Below are 27134 nucleotides of genomic sequence, written 5' to 3' on the forward strand. Positions count from 1 at the left end.
AATTTGACTCATATTTTGCTCGTTTGTAACATAAACCACAAAAATCTGACTTGTGGATAAGGCTTCTAAATCATAAGTAATAGTTCATATAGCCAAAGGCGAAAATAAATAACACTAAATCAACCAAGGCACATTACATCTCAATCTATTATGTGATTAGATATATGTACATATAGCACCACCTCACACTTTCTATGGTAGATTTGTTCAACATTATGGCTGTCCAGATGTTCTAACTCCTTTATATTTGAAAAATAATGGCTTATTTTCTAATTTGGCTTATTTCAAAAGAAGTATACCACCAGAAACAGGCTCTCCAGATATTGAAATCACTATCAGATAGTTGACATACAAATCTCTCTCTTTTTTTTTAAGGAATTGAGAAGACTCTGGAAAGGGAAGCTGGTCTTCTTGAAGGTAATTATTGAGATTATTCAAATTAAGTTCTTAATAACTATTTGTGGTAGAAATCTCTCCAGCTCAAAAATATTAAAAAAATGGGTGCTGTACAGTCCAGTTTGTTTGCTAGGATTGGAGATGTATGTCAACACTGAAGTTGACCTGCATTTAGATAATAAATCTGTTGGTCTAAATCAGTAGTCCCCAAACTTGGCAACTTTAAGACTTGCGGACTTCAACTTGCTAGCTGAGGAATTCTGGGAGTTGAAGTCTATAAGTCTTAAAGCTGCCAGACTTGGAGACCTCTGGTCTAAATGCAGATATGTAGAGCCAGAAGAGCAAAAGGGTAGCTTTCCTCATCGTGGCAAATCTATTGTAGCTGATCTTCTCTGTCAAGGAACGATGAATAGATTACCAGGTTATCTGACCTACAGCATGAAGCTGGTGAGGAAAAAATGGCAAGTGAATGTGTTTATCCAAATCCATATTTTGTTTTTCTGTCTATGAGATGAATTCAGGCTAGGAATTTTTAGGAAGAGGAGTGGAGGTTGAGTTTTCTTCCTAATATTGAATTAATGTTAATATATTTTATTTTTATTTATTACTAAATAATATTTAATAACAAGTATTTATTAAATTTATAGGCTGCCCAACTCACACAACAGTGATTCCAGACAACTTACAATATTAAAAACCAACAACATAAAATCAATAAAACCCCATCCCACTCCACCCGATGGGAACAATAACATTATCAAATCAACCACTTGATCAACTCTATCTCCATTCACGATCTCCAGATCACTTACATAACCATATCTTTAGGGTCTTTTGAAAAGCAACAAGCTGGGGCCCAATTGTATCTCAGGAGAAATGATATTGCATAGAGAAGGGATTAGCACCAAGAAGGTCCTTTTATATGGTCCCACCAGAAGTACATCCCTAATAGATGCGACCTGTAAGGCTGTAACATACCCTGCCTGCCTGTTCTGGAGGCTGAGTGGATGTAATTGGGAAGAAGCAGTCATAGTAGATAACAAATGTAAATGTGATACTTAAACACCTCAGGGCATAAAATGAGTACAGTATGTTATGCTTGTCAACTGGAAAGTCAACAGGTTCAACAGGTGAGCTCCCATTACTTGCTTTTAATGACTGAAAACTTTTGTTTAAATGTATTTATTTATTAAATTTATACATTGTAAACTGATAGTTCGCAATTTAAGTAACAAATTACAAACATGAGGGGTTAGTGCACTGACCGTCTTTAAGAATTACTGAATATATAAGCTGCTTTTGATAAATCAGTATGTTGATATTGTATTACATAAAAGTAAAAAACAGATGTTTTCCTGTGTGAACTAAACTTCATCACACCATTAATCATGACTTAATCAAGACTTCAGCAACAGAGTGGTCAATATCTGGAATACTCTACCAGACTCTGGTTTCTTCCCCAAACCCCAAAAACTTTAACCTTAGACTTTCTACTATTGACCTCACCCTTTTCCTAAGAGGTCTGTAGGGGGCGTGCATAAGCACACAAACGTGCCTACCGTCCCTGTCCTATTGTTTCTTTTATTTTTCTTATATGTATCCATGTATTCATAACTATGTTTTTACTTATACCTATTATCTTGTAAGCAATTGACAAACCAAGTAGAATAAATAAAATAAATAAATTAAATAAGGAACATTTGAGATTTCATTTCAAAAGCAATGAAACATTTTATTGATTTTTAAGGTATGTTAATAAATGTTGCTTAATCCAAAAGATAATAGAAAACAGTAACAAAACCAACATTTTCTAAAGAAATCATTTAATAAATATATTTCAACACTACATTTTCCAACAGTCCTTTCATCTCTCCCTTCTTCGAGCTCATCTATGGAAAATACAATTAATAACTGAAAGATAATAAATATAAAAATAATGTCATAAACACTTGTTCTGAGCACAGACTGTCTTTTTGGTTTTTACTAAAAAGCAATCCACCTTCTCAAAAATTTACATCTCACCCTTGAGTTTCAATCTCAGGATCTACCATTCCTACCATAACATTGCTGTAGTAGGGTGATACAAGCAAACGTTGATTTGAAGTAATTTATAGCAAAAATGAACTGAATTCAGACAGGAACTTCCCTTCACAAGTGAGCTGATAACCTCTCCTTTCTTGAGTATGTCTGGCTTTAACATGCTGTCTTTAGGAATTTTGAATGGCTCTAGAGAGAAATAAATTTATTCTATAATTACACAGTTAAAATTCTCAACGTTCTTTATTATTGGTATTCAGACTAATTCTCCATATTGGATCATAACAACATAAGCATCTCTAGATAATTAACCTTACCATATTAAGGAGTGCCAGTTTGGTGTAGTGATTAAGGCCTCAGCTAAAAATTGAGAATCTGTGAGTTCTTGTCCCGCCTTATGTACAAAGCCAGCTGGATGGTCTTGGACCAGTCACTCTCTCTCAACCCTTCCAAAATCCTGCCAAGAAAAATACAGGGACTTTTTCTGGCAGTCCCCAGGAGTCAAAGCTGATTCAAAGGCACATGTGCGCATATCACATTAATATATTTTCTCCCTGCCTCTTCAGCGGACAAGGTCCCCATTAAATGAATGGTGCTGTGCTGTAGCAATTGCTGGTTTGTGATGGATGTGCTTTTATTTCAGAGGTAGCCATGCTTGGATGGTTTTACTTGGCAGCGAGGAAGCAAGAAGGTGGAATAATACAAAAGCCAGGAAAAAAATGAATTTGCTATCAGATCTGCTGCAGTGCCTACCTAGTTTTAGTTTTTAAAATCTCAGGCTGTAAAGTAATATGCCAGATGCATTTAAGATGATGATCAGAATACAAATGGACATAGGACCAGTAGGGTAAAAAGTGAATAGATTTAGAATTGGGACAGTGCTGACTACATGATAATATTCATCGACGAGTGCTGGCTTTAATGTTCCTAGTGATCTGAGCATCTGATTATCTGCTGATGCTGCTGATATCTATCTAGCCACTTCAACAGATGATATTGTAAGAATAAGACTTAGCAGTGCACACTTAAGAAAAACAACTGGTTGGTTAGGAAGAAGGCAACTATAGGAGTTCCCCTTTCCATAGGAAACAGGTTGTGTTTTTTCAGGCTCATCTCACTTTATTGTTTGGAATGTTCTTTCAGAGAGCATAGAATTGCTGTTCCCAATCCAGTATACTCATTTGTTTCAAAAAATAAACCAAACGTATAGATGATATCCCTTCTTCCATGCATGAGGCCATGCTTACTGTATTGCGGCATGCACCATCACAGTAATCACAATCGTGATTCCAGATCAGCTGTGTTGACCAATCTAATATAGATTGATTTTTCTCAGTTCTGGAGATTATACGGCGTATTTGTGATCGATAAAAGTCTGGATGTGTCCCCAAGTTCCTAAAGGACAGAGAGATCATGGCAAGATTTGGACTTCAGTTTGAAAGCCATATTCTTGTTTTTTCGGGCTACAATCTTCCCCCAGAATCGCCTCGCCTTCTTAGGGATGGTCTCTTTTCTCTTTTGATAGGCCAGCCTCTTCTCGTTCTTTTCTCTGCTGTCTCTTCTCAGACGAACTTGGCGTACGATGCCTTCAAACAGCTCCCTGACATTATGCTGTACAGCTGCTGAGGTCTCAATGAACTTACAATCAAACACTACTGCACAGGCTCGGCCCTCTGGAAAATATTTGAAGACAAAATAATTCAGTATTACTAGAAAGTAGTGTTCTTCAAACTTAGAAACATTTAAGATATGTGGGCTTCGATTCCCAGAATGTCCCCAGGAAGCAAAACACTGACTTAAACAATAAAAAGGGGAAAGAAAAAAAATCTACCTGAGTAACATCTGTTTCAGTAGTGCCACTTCATGACAGGTAGTCCCTGACTTACGACCACAGTTGAGCCCGAACTTTCTGGTGCTAAGTGAATTTTGCCCCAGCTTTCTTGCTAAGTTGCTAAGTGAATCACTGCAATTGTTAAGTTAGTAACACAGTTGTAAATCTGACAATTTGCTTGTCAGAAGGTTGAAAAAGATGCTCACGAGCCTGGGACATAAATATGAACAAGTTGCCAAGAACTTGAATTTTGATCACATGACCATGGGGATGCTGCAATGGTCATAAGTGTGAAAAACAGTCATAAATCACCTTTTTCAGTTCAACTTCAAATGGTCACTAAACAAACTGTTGCAAGTTGAAGACTACCTGTACTGTCAATGGATTCTCTTTTGGAATTCAAAACACCTTTACCATCCCCACTCATAATTATTGTGCAAACAAGTCATAATGTAGATATGCCTCCAACTCTGAAGAGTTGAAGCAAAAATACTTGAAGAATAACATCCTTACCTGAAACGGAAACTTCACGGCGCCTTACTAGATCGCTTTTGTTGCCCACTAAAATAATAGGAAGGTCTTCCATCTGCCGTGCTCTGCGGAGCTGAATCCTTAGCTCAGATGCTCTTTCAAAGCTTGCCCGGTCCGTGATGGAATAGACAATTACATATGCATCTCCAACTTTCATGCACTGATCTTGGAGCCATCCATTTTCATTCTACTCAAATAAAAAGAGATCTGGAGTCAGAGGTTTAGGCTTCATACCTGGAAGCCCATCATCTGCAGGAGAAAAGCTAAATATTGCTGGTTACTTAATCATAAAGCTTTCATTATTTTAACTGCATTGTTCATATTTGTAAACAAGCATTATATTACAAGGTCCCTTGCATATAAAATTTGCTTTTGATTTGCAAATCTTTTTCACCAAATTCAGACATAAAATGCATTCAGTACCTCAGGGGTATTTAATTTAAATGGGGTTCTATCTTACGGTTAGAATTTTTGAAATTATCTGATGGGCAAACATACAAAATGGCTGCTGTGGAAGACTCGCCTATTACTAAAATTGCTGACAAGATTCCCAAAGTATTTCTGTGTGTTCACTTGCAACACTCCTTATTGTTATAGCAATGCATGTCTACAAAACAATCAGTGAATTGGATCCAGGTGTAGATACATATAATAGGTGATATAATTGTCCTTCCTTGCCCTCATAGTCAAATCATCCCTATAAACCCCTGAAATTGTTCTGCTTATGGGTGGAATTCCACTCATTTAGAAAGGTATCTCTTCCTCTGTACAGTTTACACCATATCACTTTCCATTCCTTGAGCAGAATTCTCATACACTCTGTTTAGCATGTGGGAATGGGCTGTGAAAGAGATTCTACTACCTTACTAAATATGCCCAGATCTTAATCCAAGTCAATCATGTACAGTACTTGTTTATTGGGACTTAAATTGCAACCCATAGCCCAATTAAATGGAGTCCTTAGAATGCATCTAGCCAAGACCAGTTCGGAAAAACTATTAGACATATGGTCCTACAAATGCCACTCTTAGTTTTCCAAAATGAATGGGGAAGTAATTTTAAGAATTACAATAGGAATCAAAACATACCACTGCAAATATTGACTGTTTCCCCTATGCAGAATCTTAGGAAGTGATAAGGGTAGCGAATAGGAAGCCGCTAGGAAACCTCAGGACTACAGGATGGCCAAAGCATCCTAGAAGAAGTAGAGAACGAGTGGAAATTTTCCTGGCTCTTATTCATAACTATGGCATACCTCCAATTTGAGGCCGTGGTGATTTATTAACTTAGTAATAAATAAAGGATTTTATAAGCTTTAACTTTAGCCAGAATTATTAGTTGTGACTTGTCTGCTAGAAGTAACATTTCTTTAACACCTGCAAGTAAGAGCTAGAAGGGTCCACTCTGACCTCAAATGTCTCCTATATAGACTAACTAACAGGTTGAGACTCAGCTAAGGTATGTTGCAAGCAAACCCATTACTGGAATCAAGGAAGGCAACATGATATTTAGCTTAAGCAATGGTTAGAGGTGTCCAGACAAAGGTGCAGAAGTAAATAAAGCTCATAATTAGCACACTAAAAAATACACTCAGGAGTAGTCAATTTATATGATAAGTGGACTTAAATAATGGAGTATTATGGGATGACTTTGTTTTGTGCATATGTGTGACTGTCATGTAATTTTGTAACCAATCAGGGTTTCTCTTACTTTTGTTCCTTCTATTAAATTGTATAAAAATGACTGTGCCTGATTTTTGGATCTCTCCTTGGGCAAAAGCCCAGAAGCATCCTCTTCTTCTGTAGACCAATAAAAGAGTTTTGTATTTCCTGGATCCTATGTGCTTTTTCACACCAGGTTCCCATATCTAGCCAGCTTTCTGGCCAACACAAGTGAACAGCAAATTATTTCTATATTTAACATGGATGGACCCATGTAGTGGTCAGTTTGACAGCATCTTTACTTTTATCTCTAATACTTTGAGTTCAGTCTTAATTTATACAAATTTGTATATTAAAACAGGGATAAGCAAAGTAGCTTTCAGTTTGGAAATGCAAGATTGCAACTACACACACACATCAGAGGTGGTATTCAGCAGGGTCTAAACAATTCTGGAGACCCAGTAACGGAAATTTTGAGTAGTTCGGAGAACCGGCAAATATCACCTCTGACTGGAGATTTTACAGTATCTTTCCCCTGCCATGCCCACCAAGCCACGCCCACAGACCCCTCCCCACAGGTAATAAAAAAATTGCATCCAACCACTGTCACACATGTACACACACACCCAATATGCCAAATATCAAGCAATAGTACTTAGAAGTTAATTTTAAAAACTTGTTTATAGTGTGCTGGAAAGCAGGGATGGGACTAGCTATTTCCAAACTGAAAGAAAATCCATTGCCCTGGTGCTGTGTGAAAAAATAGCAACCTGATCTTAGTTAGAACTGAGAGCTGGTTATTCAAAACTGGTCTCGAAGTTCTTAACTGGGCACTTTGTGCCATCACAACCTTCAGGAACAACAAAATAAGTACATTCAGACTTTTAGCCTACACACACACACACACACACACAGAGTATCCAATATGACAGCTGTGTATTTAATTGTTTAGTGCAGTCTGTTCCTGTGCACAAAATAAAAATTTATTCAAGAAGTAACTGATGGCCACAGACGTTCCTTGAAGTTTGGCTTCTCAATATTTCTAATTGTGCTTGCTGTTAAATTTAGGGACTTTTTTTTTAAAAAAAAGAATGCATTTATGTAACTATGTCATGGGTGTCAAACTCACGTTGTCACAGCAGTGTCCTGTGATGTATTGGGACTTTATTCCCCTTCGCTAAAACTGGGCATGGCCAGCACATGACACATCCAACCCACGTGCCGGGAGTTTGACAGTCCTGGACTATGTATGTTGCTCAGCAAAATTAAAGAATGAAAAAATAAATACTTCTGCCTGACAAAATGGTTTTGCACACTACCTTGTTTTCCCAAACGTCCAAAAGCATTATGTTTGCACTTTCACCATCTACCTGCAAAGTTCGTTCGTAGGTGTCTTCTAGAATGGGGAACATAAAAATATGTGACATTCTTTTAGTTTTCCTTGTCACTAGAGTTTAATGTCAGGCAAAATAAAAGTTAGAAATGTAAAGATTCCTGCTTTGGCAGAAATTAAATAAATCATCCATACACTGTTGATTGTGGATGTCATACCAAAAGAGAAGAGACAACATTAAACTACTTCAGGTGGGAATAATTAGGTAGACTTTTAAGTTTAACAAATTGTACATCAATTACATTTTAACCAACAAAATGTGCTCTATGTAACAAAACAAGAATAAAACACTTTTCTGCATTGGGAGCCATATTTAAGCACTTGAGTAGCCAGCAAGGAGATGCACACAAGTATCTGGAGATGAGGATATACAATAAATCAACTTTCAATTTTATATTATTAACATTTAATTAAAATTAAATACAGTGTCTAGAACCCTCATCCAAGCACGTGATGATGTTTTCTTCAATTGCATTAAAAAAAACCATGATTAAAGAAACATTTGGAGGAGGCTTCTGCCTGTCAATTTTTTGTATCTTGGACTTTAGTGCTCATACTAATTGAACTCTGATGCAAGATAAGGCATGTTTTTCAACTGATTCGTTCACAGTCAGAAAATTTTTCTCAGGAATTATTTTCAGTTGCAGTTCAAATAAATAATATCGGAAAATATAGATGCCCTGTACCTATCAACAGGGCAGCTAAATCTATTTTGACTGTATTTCTGTTCTTTCCACTCCAGGCCATCATATCAGACAAACGTTAGGAGGTGGAGGGAAAACTTGTTACATCTGACGTCCTTATATATCAGACTCTGGCAAAGATCTGAACATTTCCATGAGTTCCAGAATTGTTATAATTTCCACGGTAGAAAAAAAGATGTAGCCTACAAGAAAAATGACTGCATTGACTTTTTGCTGGAGTTCTCTTTCTCCTAAGTAGGACAAGAAGAGTAGAAAGAAGATCCAAAAGGAAAAAAAAATAAAATAAAGCAAACATGACCTCTTGACCCCCATGGGAGCTGCAGGCAGTCCTGGAGACTCCAGTTAGGCTTAGTAATGGAAAATATTTGTTTCCACTCAATTTATGGGTGAGCAGGCATTACAGCTGCAAGCAACATAAGACAGCTTTATTCTGGAGCAAAAGTACATAGATTCAAGGGGTTAGCTTTTTTGAGAAAACGTCTGGCTGTTCCTACATAGAATACCAACAAATTAGCAATCCTCTTCCTTATATTTTTATTATAGCTTAAATGCTTCTTAAAGGATTTTACAAGGGTGTTAAAATTCCTGAGAGAGCAAAAGATTGCATGCATTTGCCTGTGATCTACTTTGTAGCAATTTTCCAAAACTGTAAAATCTTCCAAATATGTCAGGACTACAATTCCCAGAATCCCAACATCTTCATGTTCTAAAACAAATGCTCAGAAGGTTTCAGTTCCATATCTCAGTGAAGATGGTGCAAAAAGACCCCCAAATCTTGGTTTCCTCTCTGTCTTCTTGAATTTCTAACCCCAGTTCCAAGTGTAAGCAGTTTTGAAATCAGATTCTCAAGAGATATTTTTAAAGCACGTATACCCCACCTAGAGTTCCATAAGTTGCAATATAAATTCTTCATGGAATATATAAAGTGCTTATGCTATTGAATTTATGCTATTATTATTGCAGTGCCAATGTGTAAAATTTAAAATAATGCCCACCCATCACAAAAGGAAGATAGGACTTTAATTATTATATTTTTAGCAAATCTATTTTAAAAGTAAATTATTGGAAGAGAGGTGTACAGTGTATGATATGCTGTACATCCATTTCTAATGAAAGGATAAATTTTGACATATTGAAATAATCAAACGACGCTTTAAAAACTGCAGACCAATCAATCGAGGCTATCTTTTAGTTAATCAAAAGGCAAATCTGTCCCAGCCTCCACCAACCTGGTGCCTTCAGGAATGATGAAGTACAATATCCATCATGCTCAACCAAAGAATGGCTAATTATGATTAGTAGGGTTGTAGTCCAACACAGCTGGAGGATAGCAGGTTAAGGAAAACTGAAGTGAGTGAATAACTTCAGTAAGTCTAATTTATTTAAAAAAAGTCTTACTCTAATGCAGGGTTACTTGAAAGTGGATCTTATACTTCATTTGAGTCAGTATGTTCTCATTTCCATTGTTCCCACCTTACATTTCTCTGTTTATTACATTTGACTTTGAACATTTCTAGCTAGGCATATGTAAAATTATACTACAATAGTCCAATCCTTGATGTGTCTACTCAGAAGTAGGTCCACTGAGGTTGATTGTGCCATAGTCCCAGGTACATGCAAATATAATTTCAGAATTCATCTCTGAATTCAATGCTTGCAATGTTTTTTTAACATAAACTCTAATTTTGTTTGTTTGTAAAATACCTCATCCAAATCCTGGGACAGGTCACTTAATAGAAATATGTTTAAAAAGCATTTTAACGCCAAGTTTGTCTTCTGAGCTGATCTCATTTCTTTAATTTAAATGAGATTAATAATTTGTAGAAATGTTACTTTTCTCACATAAATACATTTCTTAAACCTTTCAACTGTTTCTATACCATTACTCTAGTTGCATATCAACTTTTTCTATAATGCATGTACTTTGAGAACTCATTAATAATGTCTCTTGCTTGAATTGAAAATATCATGAAGTAGCTGGAATTCTGCACATGTTGAATGTTTATGAAAATTTTCCAGAAGCGCTAACTCCTACATAGCAAGTATCAGCAGCTTTTATAATGATCACCCTTAAGACACATGATCTTAATGGAAAATTATGTACCTAAAAATGAAACATAAGCATTTTGGTGGATTTATGAGAAAAAAACCCCAACAGTTTTAATTTCTGTTTCTCATTTATCACACATCAAGTTCAGCTTTTCTCAGATTTGCACATACGTGCAGTTTGGTTTGTTGAGAATTTTCTTTTAAAGTTTGCACTAACATTGGGATTTATTGGGGGTACATTTCTCAAAGCATGGATCTTTTGTTCTCACTGTGATCTAACGTACACAGTTTCTACAAACAAGTTTTCCTTATATCACACATTTTTGTACATGCATTTTTGTACATTGTATTTACAAATATATACATTATTCTTTGAAGGTTGATTCAGCCGTCCATCCTTCTGAGGTGAGTAAAATGAGGAGCCAAAATTGGGGGTAATATGCTGACTCTGTAAACTGCTTAAAGAGGGCTGTAAAGCATTATAAAGCGGTACATAAGTCTAAGTGCTATTGCTATTATTCAACAAACATTTCCCTAGAATACTTTTTTTTCAAAAGGCATACTATATTAGGTTGAGAGCTCAATTTGTGTATTCATTAAAAAAAGAAAAGCAAAATTAAATTAAGTTGGCATTCCCATGCAAACTCAAAATAACTCTTTAGAACCCTCAGCTGACTCTGCCATCTTCCTTAATAGAGAACCACATTCTGAAATCACTCGGGAGGCTACAGCATTATGATTTCAAGATCAGGAATGCAGAATGTATGTGTTTTATTCTTGCTTGCTCCCAGAAGACTCTTACCCAGAAAGTTTTAACTAAGCGGGGAGGGGAGGCGGAGACAAGGAACAAACTTACCTCCCAGAAGCTCACAATCGCTATCCAGGCTGTCATGCACACCTGCAAAGACACTTGCAATGGTGGTTTTGCCAACTCCTTGTTCCCCTATGAGAACCACTCGGTAGATGTTTCCTGACTCAGTAGAGATGACAGAATCTGAGGACTCTGATGACCAGCTTTTGCGGCAATACTCTTCATGGCTGAGGGTGTACCTTTTCTGGCGGTTTGCCTCTTGGGTCTCTTTCTGCACTACCAGATGCTTCCCATCTGTTGGAACACTCCAACGTTGTTGCTGAGGTTGCAAGGCACCACAACTACTGGCACTGTTGCGACGCATGGTGACATTGTTCAGGGTCATGGCTCTTTCCCTTCAAGGCTAGAAAACAGCAACAGTGAAATGGTGAACACTACAAGTACCAGTAGGTTGCATACATTGTCTGTCTGACATGGGAAATGCCCACATGTGAAACCCTTGATGAGCATTGCCTGGAGGGTCTATGACAACTCGCCATGGCCAAATTGCTGCAGCCAACTTGCCACAGCCAACTTGCTATGGCACAACCACCATGGCTAACTCACCACAGGACAACTCACCGCAGGACCATAGCTACACTAATAATGAAGAAATAGTGGAATAGAATCATTAAAGAAAGGATGCTGAAGGATGCCAATTAAATTGAACTGTTGAATTGTCCCACAGAGAGTTGTCCTGTGGTGAGTTGGCTATGGCAAGTTGTCCAAATTCCCTGCCTGAAAGTAGCTTCAAAGAACTAAAATAGGAGAAAGATGTTCATAGCAGTGGAAATTCCTCCTTCAGAGGCAGTTGAGGGCTTGGGAATTGTAACAACTGCTCACCAATAAAAATACCTCAAACTTGAATTCAAAACCTGGTTTGTTTCCTCCACCTGATCAGGTGATCTGTGGATGGCTGTTGCTCTCAATAAGATGCAGACCAAGTGGCAGTAAAGTACCATCTAAAAAAGCCATCCAAAGCAACCAAGAAACATAGTTTTACTGCATAAGGGAGCACTTAATAGAAACCCACACATCCTGGAAGAAGAGGCCAAGACCTTTGAAAATGCCGCTTTGTTTCTGCTCCCTATACTCCTGAAAAGCAGCCCTGCAGCCACAAGTGGGCAACCAGGGGCTACAGAAGAAAGAAGGGATGGCAAGCATCCCTATCTCATCTAACCGTCTTTAAGAAACAGTAAAAGTACACCTAAGTTACTTCCTAAGGATCAGTTAACAACACAAAGCTTGTCATGTGGAGGAGGAAATAGTTCAAAAGTGTAGCCATGCTAGGTCTGTGGTGTAAGAATTCCCTTCTACTGTAAAAGGCTGTAATTCATCTCAAGAGCAATAAGCCAGGACTATCCTCCCTTGCCTACAGATAGTTTATAACTTTACAGGATGGGTTGTTCAGCACCGGTAAGAAACATTGCTGTGAGGCAATTCTTGAGGGCCAGAAACTTTTGCAGCTACCATTTTTAGGAAAGTTGCCTTGATGCTCACCAGCTCTGGTCATGACAGCTATTTAGACATTTGGCTTATTCAGGCTAAAGCCTGGTTCTTGGTTTTTTCTCAGCTGACGTGATACCTTTAGAAGCTAACGGGCAGAATAGAAGAGAAGACCAATGGCCCTTTTCCAAAGGGAACCTAAGAGTTCTGCATTTGCAGGACAGCTCTCCTTCAAAGTGAGCATTTGGTCTATCATTCAGCAACGAGTCCCATGAAGGGGAATCCCACCACTTTGGAAGCTAAGGCATGCAAGCAAAACATTTAAGACACAAACACTTCTCTATCATTTGCAACTCCCTGCAAAAGCCCCAAACTTGAGATACCCGAGGGATGTAAAGGAATGCCATACAGAAAAGCACATGCAAAACAAGGCTATCCATTTTCTGCTCTGCTCACAGGAACTTTCTCAAGCAAGAATAGTATCAAACTCCTGCATATTGAGTACACTTCTCGCTCAATCTAGTCAAAAAATATCACTTCTTAGAAACAGACAGAATCAAATTGATTTCTACAGCTAGTCTTTTCCTCATGGTGTGCAACCAACTGAAGAGTTAACCATCTGAGTTCAGTGAAGAAATACAAGCTAGTTCTGATGCAACTTTTAACTTCTATTTCAAATAACCCCCCTCTTTTTTTCTTTTTGCTCTCTATATACAAGTCTGCTTTGGTGCTTAAAAGAAGGCTTATTAATTTGCTGTTGGTAAAGAAACACTACCTTGTTGGATGGTTGGTTGGGTTTTTTCCTGATTGTCTTTTGCAGCCAGGTGATGATCTTGATCAAACTCCCTTAGTTCTCAAAGTATGAAACACCAGGCAAATCTCCCACAGAAAATCCTTCATCTGTTCAAGGACTGCCTCCCTTAATTCTTTCTCAACAAACCTGGTTTATATTAAGCCCATCTGATCAGAGACAGGGCTTTTCCGTGACGTCATTGGCCTGTCCTCCCAAGAGCCAGCCCCCATCTGGACGGAAGCAGGCATGCAGAAAAGGGGAAGGAGGGAGAGAGGAGGAGAGAAGTTACTGATGCTAACAAAATGTAGTTAAGTTTCTTTCTTCTGCTGTTCTTTAAATCTTCATTATGCTTGTTAAGAGCCAGTTCTGCAAGAGGAAAGCAGAAATGCACACATGCACACAACTCCTTTCTTGGGGGAGGGGAGGGGGTAGAATGCCACTAAAATGAACCATCTGTTTGAATCCTTTTGGATTCATTAATGCAAGCAATATTGCATGAATCTTAATTGCCTGAGAGTTGTGCTGTGGGAGAAATTGCTCTCTTTCAAACATGGGCAAGCTATTTACCCACAAATATCTCCAGGCTCCGTTTGTTTAACTTTATTATAAAAAACATCAGGGAAGTGATATACTGCAAAACAAAATTTCAGTCTCTGGCATCTTATTTATTTGCAGAAAAATCTTTTGATCATAATATTCCCTTGCCTTTGGGTATCTGGCTGCATCCTAATCTCAAAATATTTACTTTTATTTATTTTATTTATTAGATTTGTATTGACTTCTATTCACCATGGCAACTCAAGGCGGCTTGCTACATATAAAACCACAATTTAAAACAATAAAACTTGTAAAATCAAATAAATTAATATAGTAAAATTACCCCCCACCTCCCTCCCAGCAACAGGATATTATACAAGCCATTTAATGGGCTCCATCCCACTCTGGGTTCCCCAGGCCTGCTGGCAGAACCAGGTCTTCAACGCCTTCCAGAAGAGAATCAGAGGGGGGGGGGCAATCTAATCTCTGGGGGAATGATATTCGAGAGAGAAGAAGCCACCATGGAGAAGGCCCTTCTTCTGGGTCCCACCAGGTATATCTCTCTAAGGATGGGACCCACAACATTCCCTACCTCCCTGTTCTGATGGGTTGGGTAGATGTGACCGGCAAGAGACAGTCCCTCAGATAGCTTGGTCCCAAGCCATGAAGAACTTACTACAAATTGCAATAAATCTTTATTATGGTCATATACCAGCGTAAGGAAGATGGGGTACAGTCATTAGAAAAACATAAAGGATACAAAAGAGTAGAAATAAAACTCGTCTAGACGCTATACAGGTACTTCATATTTATAGTCTTTGCATATATCTAAAGCAAAGGAGAGCTGATGTAGACTTATAAGCACAGTCAAAGTTTTTACATAGCACCTGCTTTTTTAACAACTGAGTTGCCAGTCCCAATTGGGGTCACTAAAGAAGGACTTCCTGTAAATTAATTAAAAAATAAAAGTATATATAGAAAGCAAGAATCTAAAATAAGGAGTAGGAGCATTAATTGGGTATGGGGAGCATATAAGGTTAGTATGTGGAAGGCTATATCAAGTTAGAAAGCACGCTAATATTGTATATCAAACTAGGTGCTCCTTAAATCTGGTTTATAGCACAGGTCATCATCCAATGAACTTACCACTACAAAAGTTATGTATCTATTGTAAATCTGTTTAGCCTCATTATACATCTATACATGCAATACTACCCAGATTGTTGGGGGAAATGTGCCAATAAGGCTTACACTGTAAGCCAGGAGTGTCAAACTCAAGGCTCGCAGGCTGCATCCAGCCCACAGGATGCTGAGATCTGGCCCTTAGGGCCACCCTGGAAACAGCAAAGGAGTGGCCCGCAGTGCCTCTGCCAGTGAAAACAGAATGGCAGAGGGTTGAAGGGAGCTGTCGCAGCCTCCCAAGCTCCATTTTGGGCCATCATAGGTGCCCCCAACACAAGTGATGTTGAGCTGGCCACGCCCGCCCTGGCCATGCCCATCCGTCTCCCAAGGTCCAACACAACCCTGATGCGGCCCTCAATGAAACTGAGTTTGACACCACTGCTGTAAACCAACCAGAGAGTGCTGTAAAGCATTATGGGGCAGTATGTAAGTCTAAATGCTCTTGCTATTTGTTACAGCAAATAAACTTGTTTTTTTTCTTAAGAGAAAGGTTATGCCGTGCTAAGAAATCACATTGCTCAAAGGGTGCTCGGTTCTTTGACTAACTTTGTAGCTGGCTGTATTTCTGGCTGTGCTCAATTTCCCAGAAATCTCCTGGCTGACTAGCAGCTGGATTGTCTTGTTCTTCACTTTCTGTTAATATTCTTTAATGATTTCCACTTCCAGTGTTGAACAGTGAGCCAACCTTTGCATCAGAAGAGGCAAGAAGTTTACAGGCACTTGGGTCGCTAAGAGATTAAATAATATATTGGAGGAGAAGATGGGAATTGTGCTAAACATTTCCAGAAATTATGCAGCACAGTTTATAGATGGGGGTTGGGAAATGTCGACCTGCACATTAAGTTAAAAGCACAACTTCCTCTTGAGTCTTTTGACTATAAAAGAAACAGAGTGATGGACAGGTCCGATCTGACACCCAAGCACAAGGAGTGGGAGGAGGTAATCACTCCCGTGCAAACATCACCAAATCTGCTATTACCTGATATGTAGATTTGTTTCTTATACATGTAGTCCTTGACATACAACCACAATTGAGCTGCAAATTTATGTTGCTAAGTGAGACATTTGTTACATGGAATTTGCCCCATTTTACAACCTTTCTTGACCCAGTTTTTAAGTTAGTAACACAGTTGTTAAATGAATCTGACGTCCCCATTGACCTTGCTTGTCAGAAGGTTACAAAAGATAATCACTTGATCTCAGGACACTGCAATTATCATAAATGTGAGCCAGTTGCCAACTGTGTGAATTCTGATCACATGACCATGGAGATAACAGTCATTAGTATGACAAATGACAAGTCCTTTGTAACTTTGAATGGTCATTAAATGAATTGTTGTAAGTCTAGGACATTGCAAAGCCATTTAATAACAGATTTTTTTTGACTCAAGTAAATTTGGTTGGGTTCACACATGCTTTGCCCAAACTAATGGTTTGGGTAAAGAGGACCAGGATAAGCTATTTCCCCCTTCTCAAAATAATACTACCAGAATTCACCCAATGAAACTGAATCCTGAAAGAATTAGGACATGTGAACTTTGGAATTTGCTTCCATGAGATGTGGCGCTGGCTATCAACTTGACTAATTCATGGAGAAACACTTGTTACTAGTTGTGATGTAGTGTGGCAGCCTCTGAAGCCACCTGCTGAGAGAGCTTCCTTGTGCTGTTGTTGGCCACTGTGAGAACAGAGTGCTAGATGGGTTCAGAGGTCAGGAATCTGATGCATCAGAGCATTGCTTAAGATGGGCAAGACAAGATGCACTCGTATTTACACCTGGAAAGGAAAGAAAAGGAGGGGAGGGGAGGGGAAGGGAAGGGAAGGAAGGGAAGGAAAGGAAAGGAAAGGAAAGGAAAGGAAGGGAAGGGAAGGGAAGGGAAGGGAAGGGAAGGGAAGGGAAGGGAAGAGAAAGGAAAGGAAAGGAAAGAACATGATACATTTTAATGCCTATTGGCCAATGTGGAAAAAACCTGCAATGAAATGGTAAAGGTACAGTGTAGAAAGGAGTCCTCTCACTTATATCTTGATTCTAGGCATGTTGGCTCTGAAACAAATTTCACTGGTTGGGTTCACACAGCACACCAAATCCAATTTCATGATACACAGGAAGATTTTCAAAAAAAACTCAAGCAAAAAATATTTGCTAAAGTCCAAACAGTGCATGAGATAGATATAGGCATCTCAGATTTCTTTGCAGGATAGCCAAGAAATACAAAACTATAATAATAGATGTTTTAGGGAACTTTATTAGCTAGATGAAAACTGAAAGTACCAATAATAGTGCTGGAAGTTTAGGAGGACAGAAAAATTTGCCATAAATAAGAACTAAGTCTTTGAGTGTTTGGACAATGGCATAAATCCAAGAATTTCTAAGACTCAAAAAAATAGTGCCCAGGCATACCCTAATTCTTTTGGCTGAAAAGACGTAGTTAAGGAATGTTTCCATATGCTGTCTTTATATATGTAGTCTCCCAAAGGAGAAAAATTCTCAAATGAAAAAACCTTCAGATTATTCTTGAACTGAGATGTCTCAGTTAGCCAAAACAATAACAATGAGGATATGAGAAACTGGTAATCGTGGGTCAAACCTAAAGGTTTCTTGTGGTGCAATTAAAATTGGACTGCAATACCTCATCTTGAGTTCCTGAGGAAAGATGAGATATAAATCAAATAATTAACAATATGGGAGCTACTTTCATATAATAGTTAGGGCACAAGGCTAGAAACTGAAAGACTATGGATTTTAGACCTTAAGCTATACCCGGGAAGATATTGGAAAAGATAATAAAAAAACAGATAATAAGAAAACAGATCTGCGAACATCTAGAAACAAGTAAAGAATAACTAGCAGTCAGCACGGGTTTGTTAAGAACAGATCATGCCAAACCAATCTTATTTCATTCTTCAACAAAGTGACTAAATTAGTAAGCAGCAAAATACTGTGGACATAATATATTTAGATTTCAGCAACCTATTTCTTAGTAAGCTAGAAAAAAGTGGAATAGATAGCACCATCTCTAGATGGACTCGCAACTGGCTGACAAACCGTACTCAACGAATAGTCCTTTATGAGTCTAAGTCTACATGGAGAGAAGTAAGCAGTGGGGTGCCACAAGGTTCTGTCTTAGGCCCAATACTTTTCAATATCTTCATTAACGACTTAGATGAGGGAATAGAAGGGGAACTTGCCACATTTTCAGATGATACTAAGCTGGCAGGAATAGCTAACACCCAAGAAGATGGGATCAAGATCTAGATGGATCTTGACAGACTAGAACACTGGGCCATATCTAACAAAATGAAATTCAATGTAGAGAAAAGTAAAGTCCTACACTTAGGCAAGAAAAACCAAAAGTATACACATTGATTGGGTGAAACCAGGTTCAATAGCAGTAACTGTGAGAAGGATCTTGGAGTCTTAGTGGACAACCAGCTAAATATGAGCCAGCAGTGTGCAGCAGCCACCAAAAGAGCTAATGAAATCCTAAGTTGTCTTAACAGAGGGATACAATCAAGATCAAGGGAGGTACTAATACCTCTCTATAAAGCCTTAGTAATACCACACCTAGAGTACTGCATCCAGTTTTGTTCACCACATTACAAAAAGATGTTGAGACTCTAGAAAAAGTACAGAGAAGAGCAACCAGGATGATTAGGGGACTGGAGACTAAAATATATGAAAAACGGTTACAGGAACTGGCTTGGCTAGTCTAGTGAAGAGAAGGACCAGGGAAGACATGATAGCGGTCTTCCAATATTTGAGCAGCTGCCACAGAGAGGAAGGGTCAAGCTATTTTCTTGTGCCTGTAGGCCTGTAGGCCAGACAAGGAATAATGGATGGAAACTGAACAAAGAGAGATTTAACCTAGAAATAAGGAGAAACTTTCTGACAATTGACCAATGGAACATCTTGCCCTCGGAAGTTGTGGGAGCGCCATCACTTGAGACTTTCAAGAAGAGATGGGACTGCCATTTGTCAGAAATGGTGTAGGGTCTCCTGCTTGGGCAGGGGTTGTTGGACTAGATGACCTACAAGATCCCTTCCAACTCTAATTATCTGTTTATCTGCTATGAAGCCAACTGGGTATCATTATAGCAGTCACTTTTTCTTAGTTCTAGGAAGGCAATGGCCCACCACTTCTGTAAATCTTGCCAAGAAAACTGAAGGGAATTGTCCAAACAGTCACCAGGAATCAAGACTAACTTGAAGGCACTTTCCCCAAATAGGAAAAAAAAAATCAAGCCAAGGGTAAGCATAGCTTCAGAATCAATCCAATTAATGTAAGAATAATTACATAGAAGTATTAACAATTACAGGATTGTTTTAAGTTTTTAACTTTAAAGTAGCTATTTCATCACTAAAATAATTGAACTAACAATTAGTCAATCACACAGTACATTTTACAGTAACTAGCAGCAATCTGCTGAATCAAACAGAAAAAGTCACAAAACAGTAACATTTGATTTGCTTATGAAATATGACTAACTTTTTTTAAAATTAAACCAATCAAGTTTGGACTGATCAAATAGCGTAATGAACAATATTTTAATTGGGCAAAGATCACATAGAAGAGGAAACAGGATATGCTGGGCAATTAATTAAATCATTTAATCACTTTGTAACTGGCCTTGTTACAAGACACTTAAACTAATCAGACTTTAATTTCCTTGGACCTCCTGAAGCATGGGTTGGCAACCTGCTGCTGTCACAGTAACAAGTATCTCAGAGTAACAGTATTGAAATCAATATTTTGGAAATATTTTGGTGTTCTTTGGGCCAGTCACACACACACACACAGAGTCTCTGTCTGTCTTGAGATGAAGGCAATGGCAAACCACTTCCAAAAAGTGTTGCTAAGAAAACTTCAGGAAGTTGTTTGCGTAATCATCAGGAGTCATGAATGACTCAAAGGTGTGCTCTCTCACTCTATCTCACTCACTCGCTCACTCACACACACACACAGCATCATCAACAGTTGTGATGTGAGTGCCACCAACTGCTCTGAATCACCTTTTTCCCCTTTGAATCTATGGCTCTAAAAGTCAACCAGCATTATTTATTGCATTTATGTTGTGCATTTCATCCGGGTTCTCAGTATATTCAGTATGTAAATGAGTTCCCACAACTCTGTAGAGTGAGGCATACTGAGAAAGACACTACGGCCCAAAGCAATCCAGTGAGTGACAGCTTGATTTTTGTTCTCCTCAATCCAAACCTGACACTTTAACCATTGCTACTAATTTGTCATTAAAACAAACCTTCAACTTACATCCTAAGGCAAAAGAGCTTAGGCTAGTTATGATGCTCAAGACTGAAGCAATTTACGATCCTGTTAAGGATTAAAAAAGGAATCACTCTGCTGCACAAACTAACAACAGGTACTTTGGAAACACAGTTTGATTCATTTTAAACAACTTTGTCAGACAATAAATAGTCAAATGTATCACAGATATAATTCAGGGAACCTCGTCTAGCCTTATGACCTAATAGAGATTATAGCTTTTAAAGACTCCACCGCCATGAACAATGATCCTGTTCCAAGATAGATGGAAAAATATTTTGATCTCCTAGTTACAACCCGGCACCTATACCATTTAACTCCAAACTATCATCCCTCCAAATCTTTACAGGCTATTAGATAGTTTCCTGATAATTTCTTTTTCCAATCCCCCCCCCCCAAAAAAAACATTTGAACAACTTTCTCAGACTTATAGCCTGCCAAATATACTGGATTTCAAGCCTATTGAAAGGCCTTAGCCAGCTAGCATTGGTAGAAGCTGAAATTCAGCACATCTGGAGGACAGCAGTTGGAAAGAATCATCTTGTAATTGTATGTTTGCATAAAATAATAACATGAGACATGGTCACTTTTTTAGTATCAGCCCCAACAGCAATGGCTCAAGCAGGCTTTATGCTAACCTAGTGTAGAGCTCTTTGGTGGCACTGGAGTGAATTTGGAGAATAGTAAAGCTAAGCACACTCTCAGCCCAAGAGCCCAATCTCAGATGATGATTATTGTTGTTGTTGTTAAAAATAGGGTAGAGCATTTATTTTACATATAAAATATGAAGGCAATAGAACCATAAACTGCAGCAAAAGAAAGCTGAGTTTCAAGCAGCATATCCAGTATCTACCAAACCAAGAGAGAGCCTGATGGTTTCAAGGGATGTTAACATAAAAACAGCACTTTGATAAAGTTTTCTTCGTTACTTTTTGTTAAAATCTAAGTAAACTTAAAGGTACCTGCTCCAGGCACACTTCGTGTGAGATTTTGATACTGAAATAGTGTTAAAAACTCAGGAAAAACTTGGTCATTCAACAAAGATTCTAAAGAAATAAAGACGTTCTGATGCCAGTGCTTAAAAACATGGTGAGTATTGTTACAGGCACGCACCCAACTTCCAAACACTGAAAACTGCCAGGGGTGCCATGGCTTACCCAGGATTATGTCCTTGTGAGGAAGTAATTCAAGGCTAATATTTGCTATTACATGTTCACAAGCAGAGAGAGACAGAGAGAAGGCATGTGATAAGTGATTTGTAGCATTAACCCTCCAATGAATTCCTGTTCCTATCAGATATATTAAATCACAGATATCTAATATATCTGATAGGATAATATATCCTATCAGATATATTAAATCATTAACCCTCCAATGAATTCCTGTTCCTAATAGATATTTTAAATTGTATATTAATTCCTATCAGAATCAGATACATTAAATCAGAAAAATTGCTAGTTATCTTCCTTCTCTCCATTCCACAGTGAATTGTCTCTTCCTTATCTGTCTCTCACCAAAAATTTGCCCACATGTACATCTAAACAACCTTCATCCCCCTCCCTCCCTCCCTTAGAATTTTGGAAGCAGGAAAGTTTGGTTTTGGTTTTGTTAAAAAAAAAAAGTGTATTTTCAGAAAAAGCTAATAACCATGAAAGGACAAATAATTACCAGTTATGGAATGAATGCTCAATTTGAACATTAGTAAAAGATACCACAGAGAACCAGTTTGTTGTAATGGTGAAGACATCAAATTATAAACCAGGAGCTTGTGAGGCCTAGTTCTGCCTTAGGCACAAAGCCAGCGGGATGACCTTGGACCAGTCATTCTCTCTCAGCCCTAGAAAGAAGGCAAAGGCAATGCCTCGCTGAATGTTGCCAAAGTAATCTTGCCAGATGCTGCCCAAGTAGCATCTAATTCTGTATAAATGCAAATCATTTTTGTCAGCAAAAAAACCTCCCTATTATTATTTTAGATTTTCATTTTGCTTTTAATCTCCAGAAGCTCAAGGCAACATGTGTAGTATTCCCTCCCTGCAAACAATAGCCCTATTAAATAGATCAGATGAGAGATCATAATTGGCCAATACATACACATGTTAATATGTGCATAATTATACTTTCTTGGCCAATGGGGGATTTCAGTCTGGAATGCCTAGTCTTATGCCAACAGCGTAACAATTGCATCACATTGTGTCTTAAGAGTACATATGCTACTCTCCTTCTCTTAAATCCAACTGTGAAGTTCTCTCCAAAATCCCAGAAAAATGTACTGATGTTATGATAGACTTAATTCCATTAAATCTAGATTAATGTGGCACCAATACAAACATTTTCACTCAGTTTTAGAATGAACCTAAATGGTGTTGATGTGGATATCCAGGATTTGCTTTCAGAAAGCCCTAGAACAGGGGTGTCAAACTCGAGGCTTTGATCTGGCTTGTGGGGCTGCCCTGGAAACAGAAACAGCGGAGGATTGGTGCCTCTGCCAGCGAAAACAGAGCTCCATTTTCAGATACAGGCATCCCTCTGTCAGCGAAGCTTGGCACTCCTGTTCCATATTAGCAGGCTTGAAACCCTGCGTTCCTATTGGTCCAGAAAAGCGGGATTGTGATTGGAGGGTTTGAACATTCCTGATTGGCTCATACATGGTTTGCTGCGATTGGCTGAAACCAAGCGCGGCAAACTCAAAGAGTTGTCATTGGCTGCTTAGCCGCGGCCAGCTCTATAAGAAGAGCTGTCGCGCGCTAGGGTTTTCAGTCTCAGTCTCAGAATCTATCTGTTAAATAAAGAGCTGTTGTTCACTACTCAAGCCTCGTCTATTCATGGGACCCACCGACCATACTTAACAACTCCCAAGTTCTGTTTTCACTCATGGAGTGTACTGGCCACTAGATGCCGCCTCTCCAAAATAAGTGACGTCAAGCTGGCTATGCCCACTGCCCAACCCCCAACCCCCAAGGTCAAACACAATCCTGATGCAGCCCTCAATGAAATTGAGTTTGAAACACCTGAAAAAAACATCCCAACTTTTAACTTCAAAAACGTTTGAAAAATGCCAACTCTGCAAAGATTTACTGATGCAATGGGTAACGTTTATTCTTATCCATTATTGTTGGCTTGATCTCTGTCACTACACTTCATCAAAATTGCCTGTCCACATCACCTCTATGCAGCATATTAGTATAGTATCATTCTGAATCCTCATAGCTAGTAGAAACTTTCCCTATTCTGAGTGATCTATGGTCCACCAAGATATCACTAATAGTAAAAACTCTAATTACCATAACAAAATCAATATAATAGCATTATAATTTCTCAGATGCTGAGGAGCTACCACAATCCCTCCTGAAAAATTGAATTAGTAGGATTTCTCATGACCATTTGCACAATATATGAACAGTAAAAATTGGGACAACAAAATTAGAGCAGTAAGAAAACTCAAAATAAGGCTTAGATACTAGTCCTTTCTTTATCTTTGTCCTCAACTTCAACCTCTGTTGTTTAAATTTCAGCAATCCAAAAGTTTGCCAGGAGTTGTTTCAACATCCCAAAGCATATAATGTAATTACCATTTTTAAACAGTCTTTTACAGCTACTGAATACAGAGGCTTACCCTACTACGTCATCAATTATATGATCCTTTCACTCAACTTTCACCACGCAGATTTCTCTGGAGACTCGTCTAGATCAACACTCTCACTATCCCTGCCCATAGCAGTGAGGATGATGGCAATTATAATTCAATGACATCTGTAGATATAAGTGGATAAGATTGTGTAAAACTATTTACACAAACTGTGTTTTGTTTTGTAAATTACACAAACTATTTAAGGAATAAAGTATCTAACATTATTACAAATTACTACATTAACTAATTAACTAACATTACCATAAATATTATTTTGAGAAAAAGTATTTCAGGAGCTAAGTTTTGAGACACTTGTCCTCCACTTATATGTACTCCAGATGTGTGGACTTCAAATTTCAGAATTCTCAGTGTTCTGTACAGACATCTGCATACTCGAAATCCGGCAGCCCGGATTGGCTAAAGCGCACGGCCACCGGATTGGCTGAGTGCGCGGCACTGATTGGTCGTTCGGAATCGACCGCGATTGGCTGAGCCGATCGCGGGCGATTCAAAACGACCCGATTGGCCGCAGCACTCAGCAGAAAGCCTTTTAAGCCGCGCTTCTTCCCCACTCTCCCCACTTGTGCTTTTACCCCAATAAATGAGCTGAACCAAGTCACTGACTCGCGTCCTTTGTTCGTATGAGATATACGACACTGGCGACAAGGATGGGATACTAACAAAATCCCACATCGCACGTGGCCCACGGAACCGCAACACCGGCAACATGGCCAGCGGCAACGTGCCACCCGCTCCTTTCAACGCGGCTACCGAGGACTGGGAATCTTACATCGACAGATTCCTCATGTTCTTAGAGAGTAGCAATCTCAAGGACGCAAATGGACAGAGGAAGCGAGCCGTTTTTCTCACACACTGCGGCCCCGCGGTCTTCAAAATGGCAAAGCCCTTGCCAAGCCGATCGATGTGAAGATCATGGACTGGGCCGATCTCGAACCCTGCTGAGGAGCCACTACGCGCCCGCTGTGCCCACCCTCATTCGGGCGGCACGAATTCTATCGCCGCGACCAGAAGCTGGGTGAGAGCGTCAGCAAATTTGTGGCTGAACTCAGGGACCTCAGAGGGCTGTGCGGGTTTACCGACTTAGATGAGGCTCTGCGGGACCGCGTCGTCCTCGGTCTCCGGGACACCGTCCTGCAAAGCCGGATCATGGCGGCGACATCTCCTCGCCGATGCCCTCGCAGAAGCCACAGCGGCGGAAGCAACCCGGAGATCAGCGGCCCAACTGAAGCAAACCGGCACCGCAGGCAGCCCGCCGCAGCCACAACACCCGAAAACCGGACCGGCGACAACTACCGGGCGGCCACATCCACGCACCACGGCGACCTCGAGGTCCCCCTCCGGATCGGAAGGCACGGAGGAGAGCGTCCATCGCCTGCAGGACGGGACGAGACAGGCGCGAGCCACGGAACCGAAAATCGAAGTTCCAGTGTGCCGGCTGCGGGGAGCACCCAAGGTCAGAATGCCGTTTTTTCAACGCGATCTGCCGCCATTGCGACAAACGGGGACACATCGCCAAGGTCTGCCGTTTCAAGAGGAACCACAGCCCCCGCCACCGCGACACCACCCCCGGAGACGCGAAAATGCCAGGCGCAACAACACCCCGCCGAGGAACCGCGATCGGGACGGTGAGAGCCGCTGGAGCCGGGAATCGAGGAGCCGCCGTTTCCACGAGGCCGCCAGCGCGAGAAACCCACCAAACGGTCATCGTCGGCCATTCCTCCAACTGGGACGGCCGGAAAGTCCACGTGGAGGTCGAAATCGAGGGCCGCCCCTGCAAAATGGAGGTCGACTCCGGATCGTACCTGTCCATGGTCGCGTGGCGGGAAATTAAGCGACTGGTACCTTCCATGAAGCGGCACGAGCTGGAGAACCAGACGCTCATCCTTAAGGATTACCAGGGGAATCGCATTCCCGTGGTAGGGACCGGGCACTTCAAGGTTACATTCAAAGGCGCACCGAAATACTTCCACTAACCGTCGTCGAGCGAGACCGCCCCAGCCTCTTGGGACTGCAATGGTTTGCACCGCTGGGACTAGAAGTGACCGGAACCAACCACGTCGCCGAGGCGGACTGGGAGGAACAGCTCGTCGGAAGTTCCAGGAGGTCTTCGACGGCAATCTAGGCAAGTACCGGGGCCCCAATATCGTTCAGCCTAGACCCCACCACTGCCCCCATCCGCCTCAAACCCCGGCGAGTGCCTTTCGCTCTCCGACCCAAAATCGATGAGCAATTAAACAAGCTCATCGAACAGGGAGTCCTCGAAGCCACAGACCATGCCCGATGGGAGACCCTATAGTCACCCGATAAAGCCAGACGGGTCTGTGAGAATCTGCGGGGACTATAAGGCAACCCTGAACCGCGCGCTACAACAAAGCGCCTACCCGTCCCAGTAGTACAACACCTCTTGCACTCACTGGGAGGGGCAGGGTTCGCCAAACTCGACCTGGCCCAAGCCTATCAGCAATTGCCGGTCGACGAGGAAACCGCCGAGGCGCAGACAATAGTTACCCACCGGGAGCATTCCGTTGCAAGAGGCTCCAATTGAGTCAGCGTAGCCCGGGGTATTCAAAGCCTCATGGAAAGACTCCTCTGGGGCATAAAAGGGTAGTGCCTTACTTGACGATGTGTTGGTAGCAGGGCTGACCAGAAACAATTAGAGGACCGCCTACGGGAAGTACTGAGGAGATTCCAAAGTGCGGGGCTCAAGGTTAGAGAGAGAAGTGCCAACTGCACACGGCACGGGTCGAGTTCCTGGGGTACTTACTAGATCAGCATGGAATCCACCCACCGAGG

The 27134-nt window shown here is 40.2% G+C and overlaps 1 protein-coding gene across 1 annotated transcript; it reads right to left on the reverse strand.

Moving 5' to 3' along the window:
• Positions 1–2107: 2107 nt before the first annotated feature.
• Positions 2108–14581, reverse strand: GEM (GTP binding protein overexpressed in skeletal muscle). The gene is made up of 5 exons (XM_026705969.2): positions 13674–14581; positions 11459–11816; positions 7776–7852; positions 4778–4982; positions 2108–4106 (listed from the first exon to the last, which is right to left on the reverse strand). The coding sequence occupies exons 2-5, from the start codon at positions 11796–11798 to the stop codon at positions 3829–3831; spliced, it is 900 nt and encodes a 299-aa protein (XP_026561754.1). The 5' UTR covers positions 11799–11816; positions 13674–14581; the 3' UTR covers positions 2108–3828.
• Positions 14582–27134: the final 12553 nt, after the last annotated feature.

Source organism: Pseudonaja textilis, chromosome 3 (genome assembly GCF_049901715.1).
Source record: "Pseudonaja textilis isolate UNSWEBS1 chromosome 3, rPseTex1.2, whole genome shotgun sequence".
Lineage (NCBI taxonomy): Eukaryota > Metazoa > Chordata > Lepidosauria > Squamata > Elapidae > Pseudonaja > Pseudonaja textilis.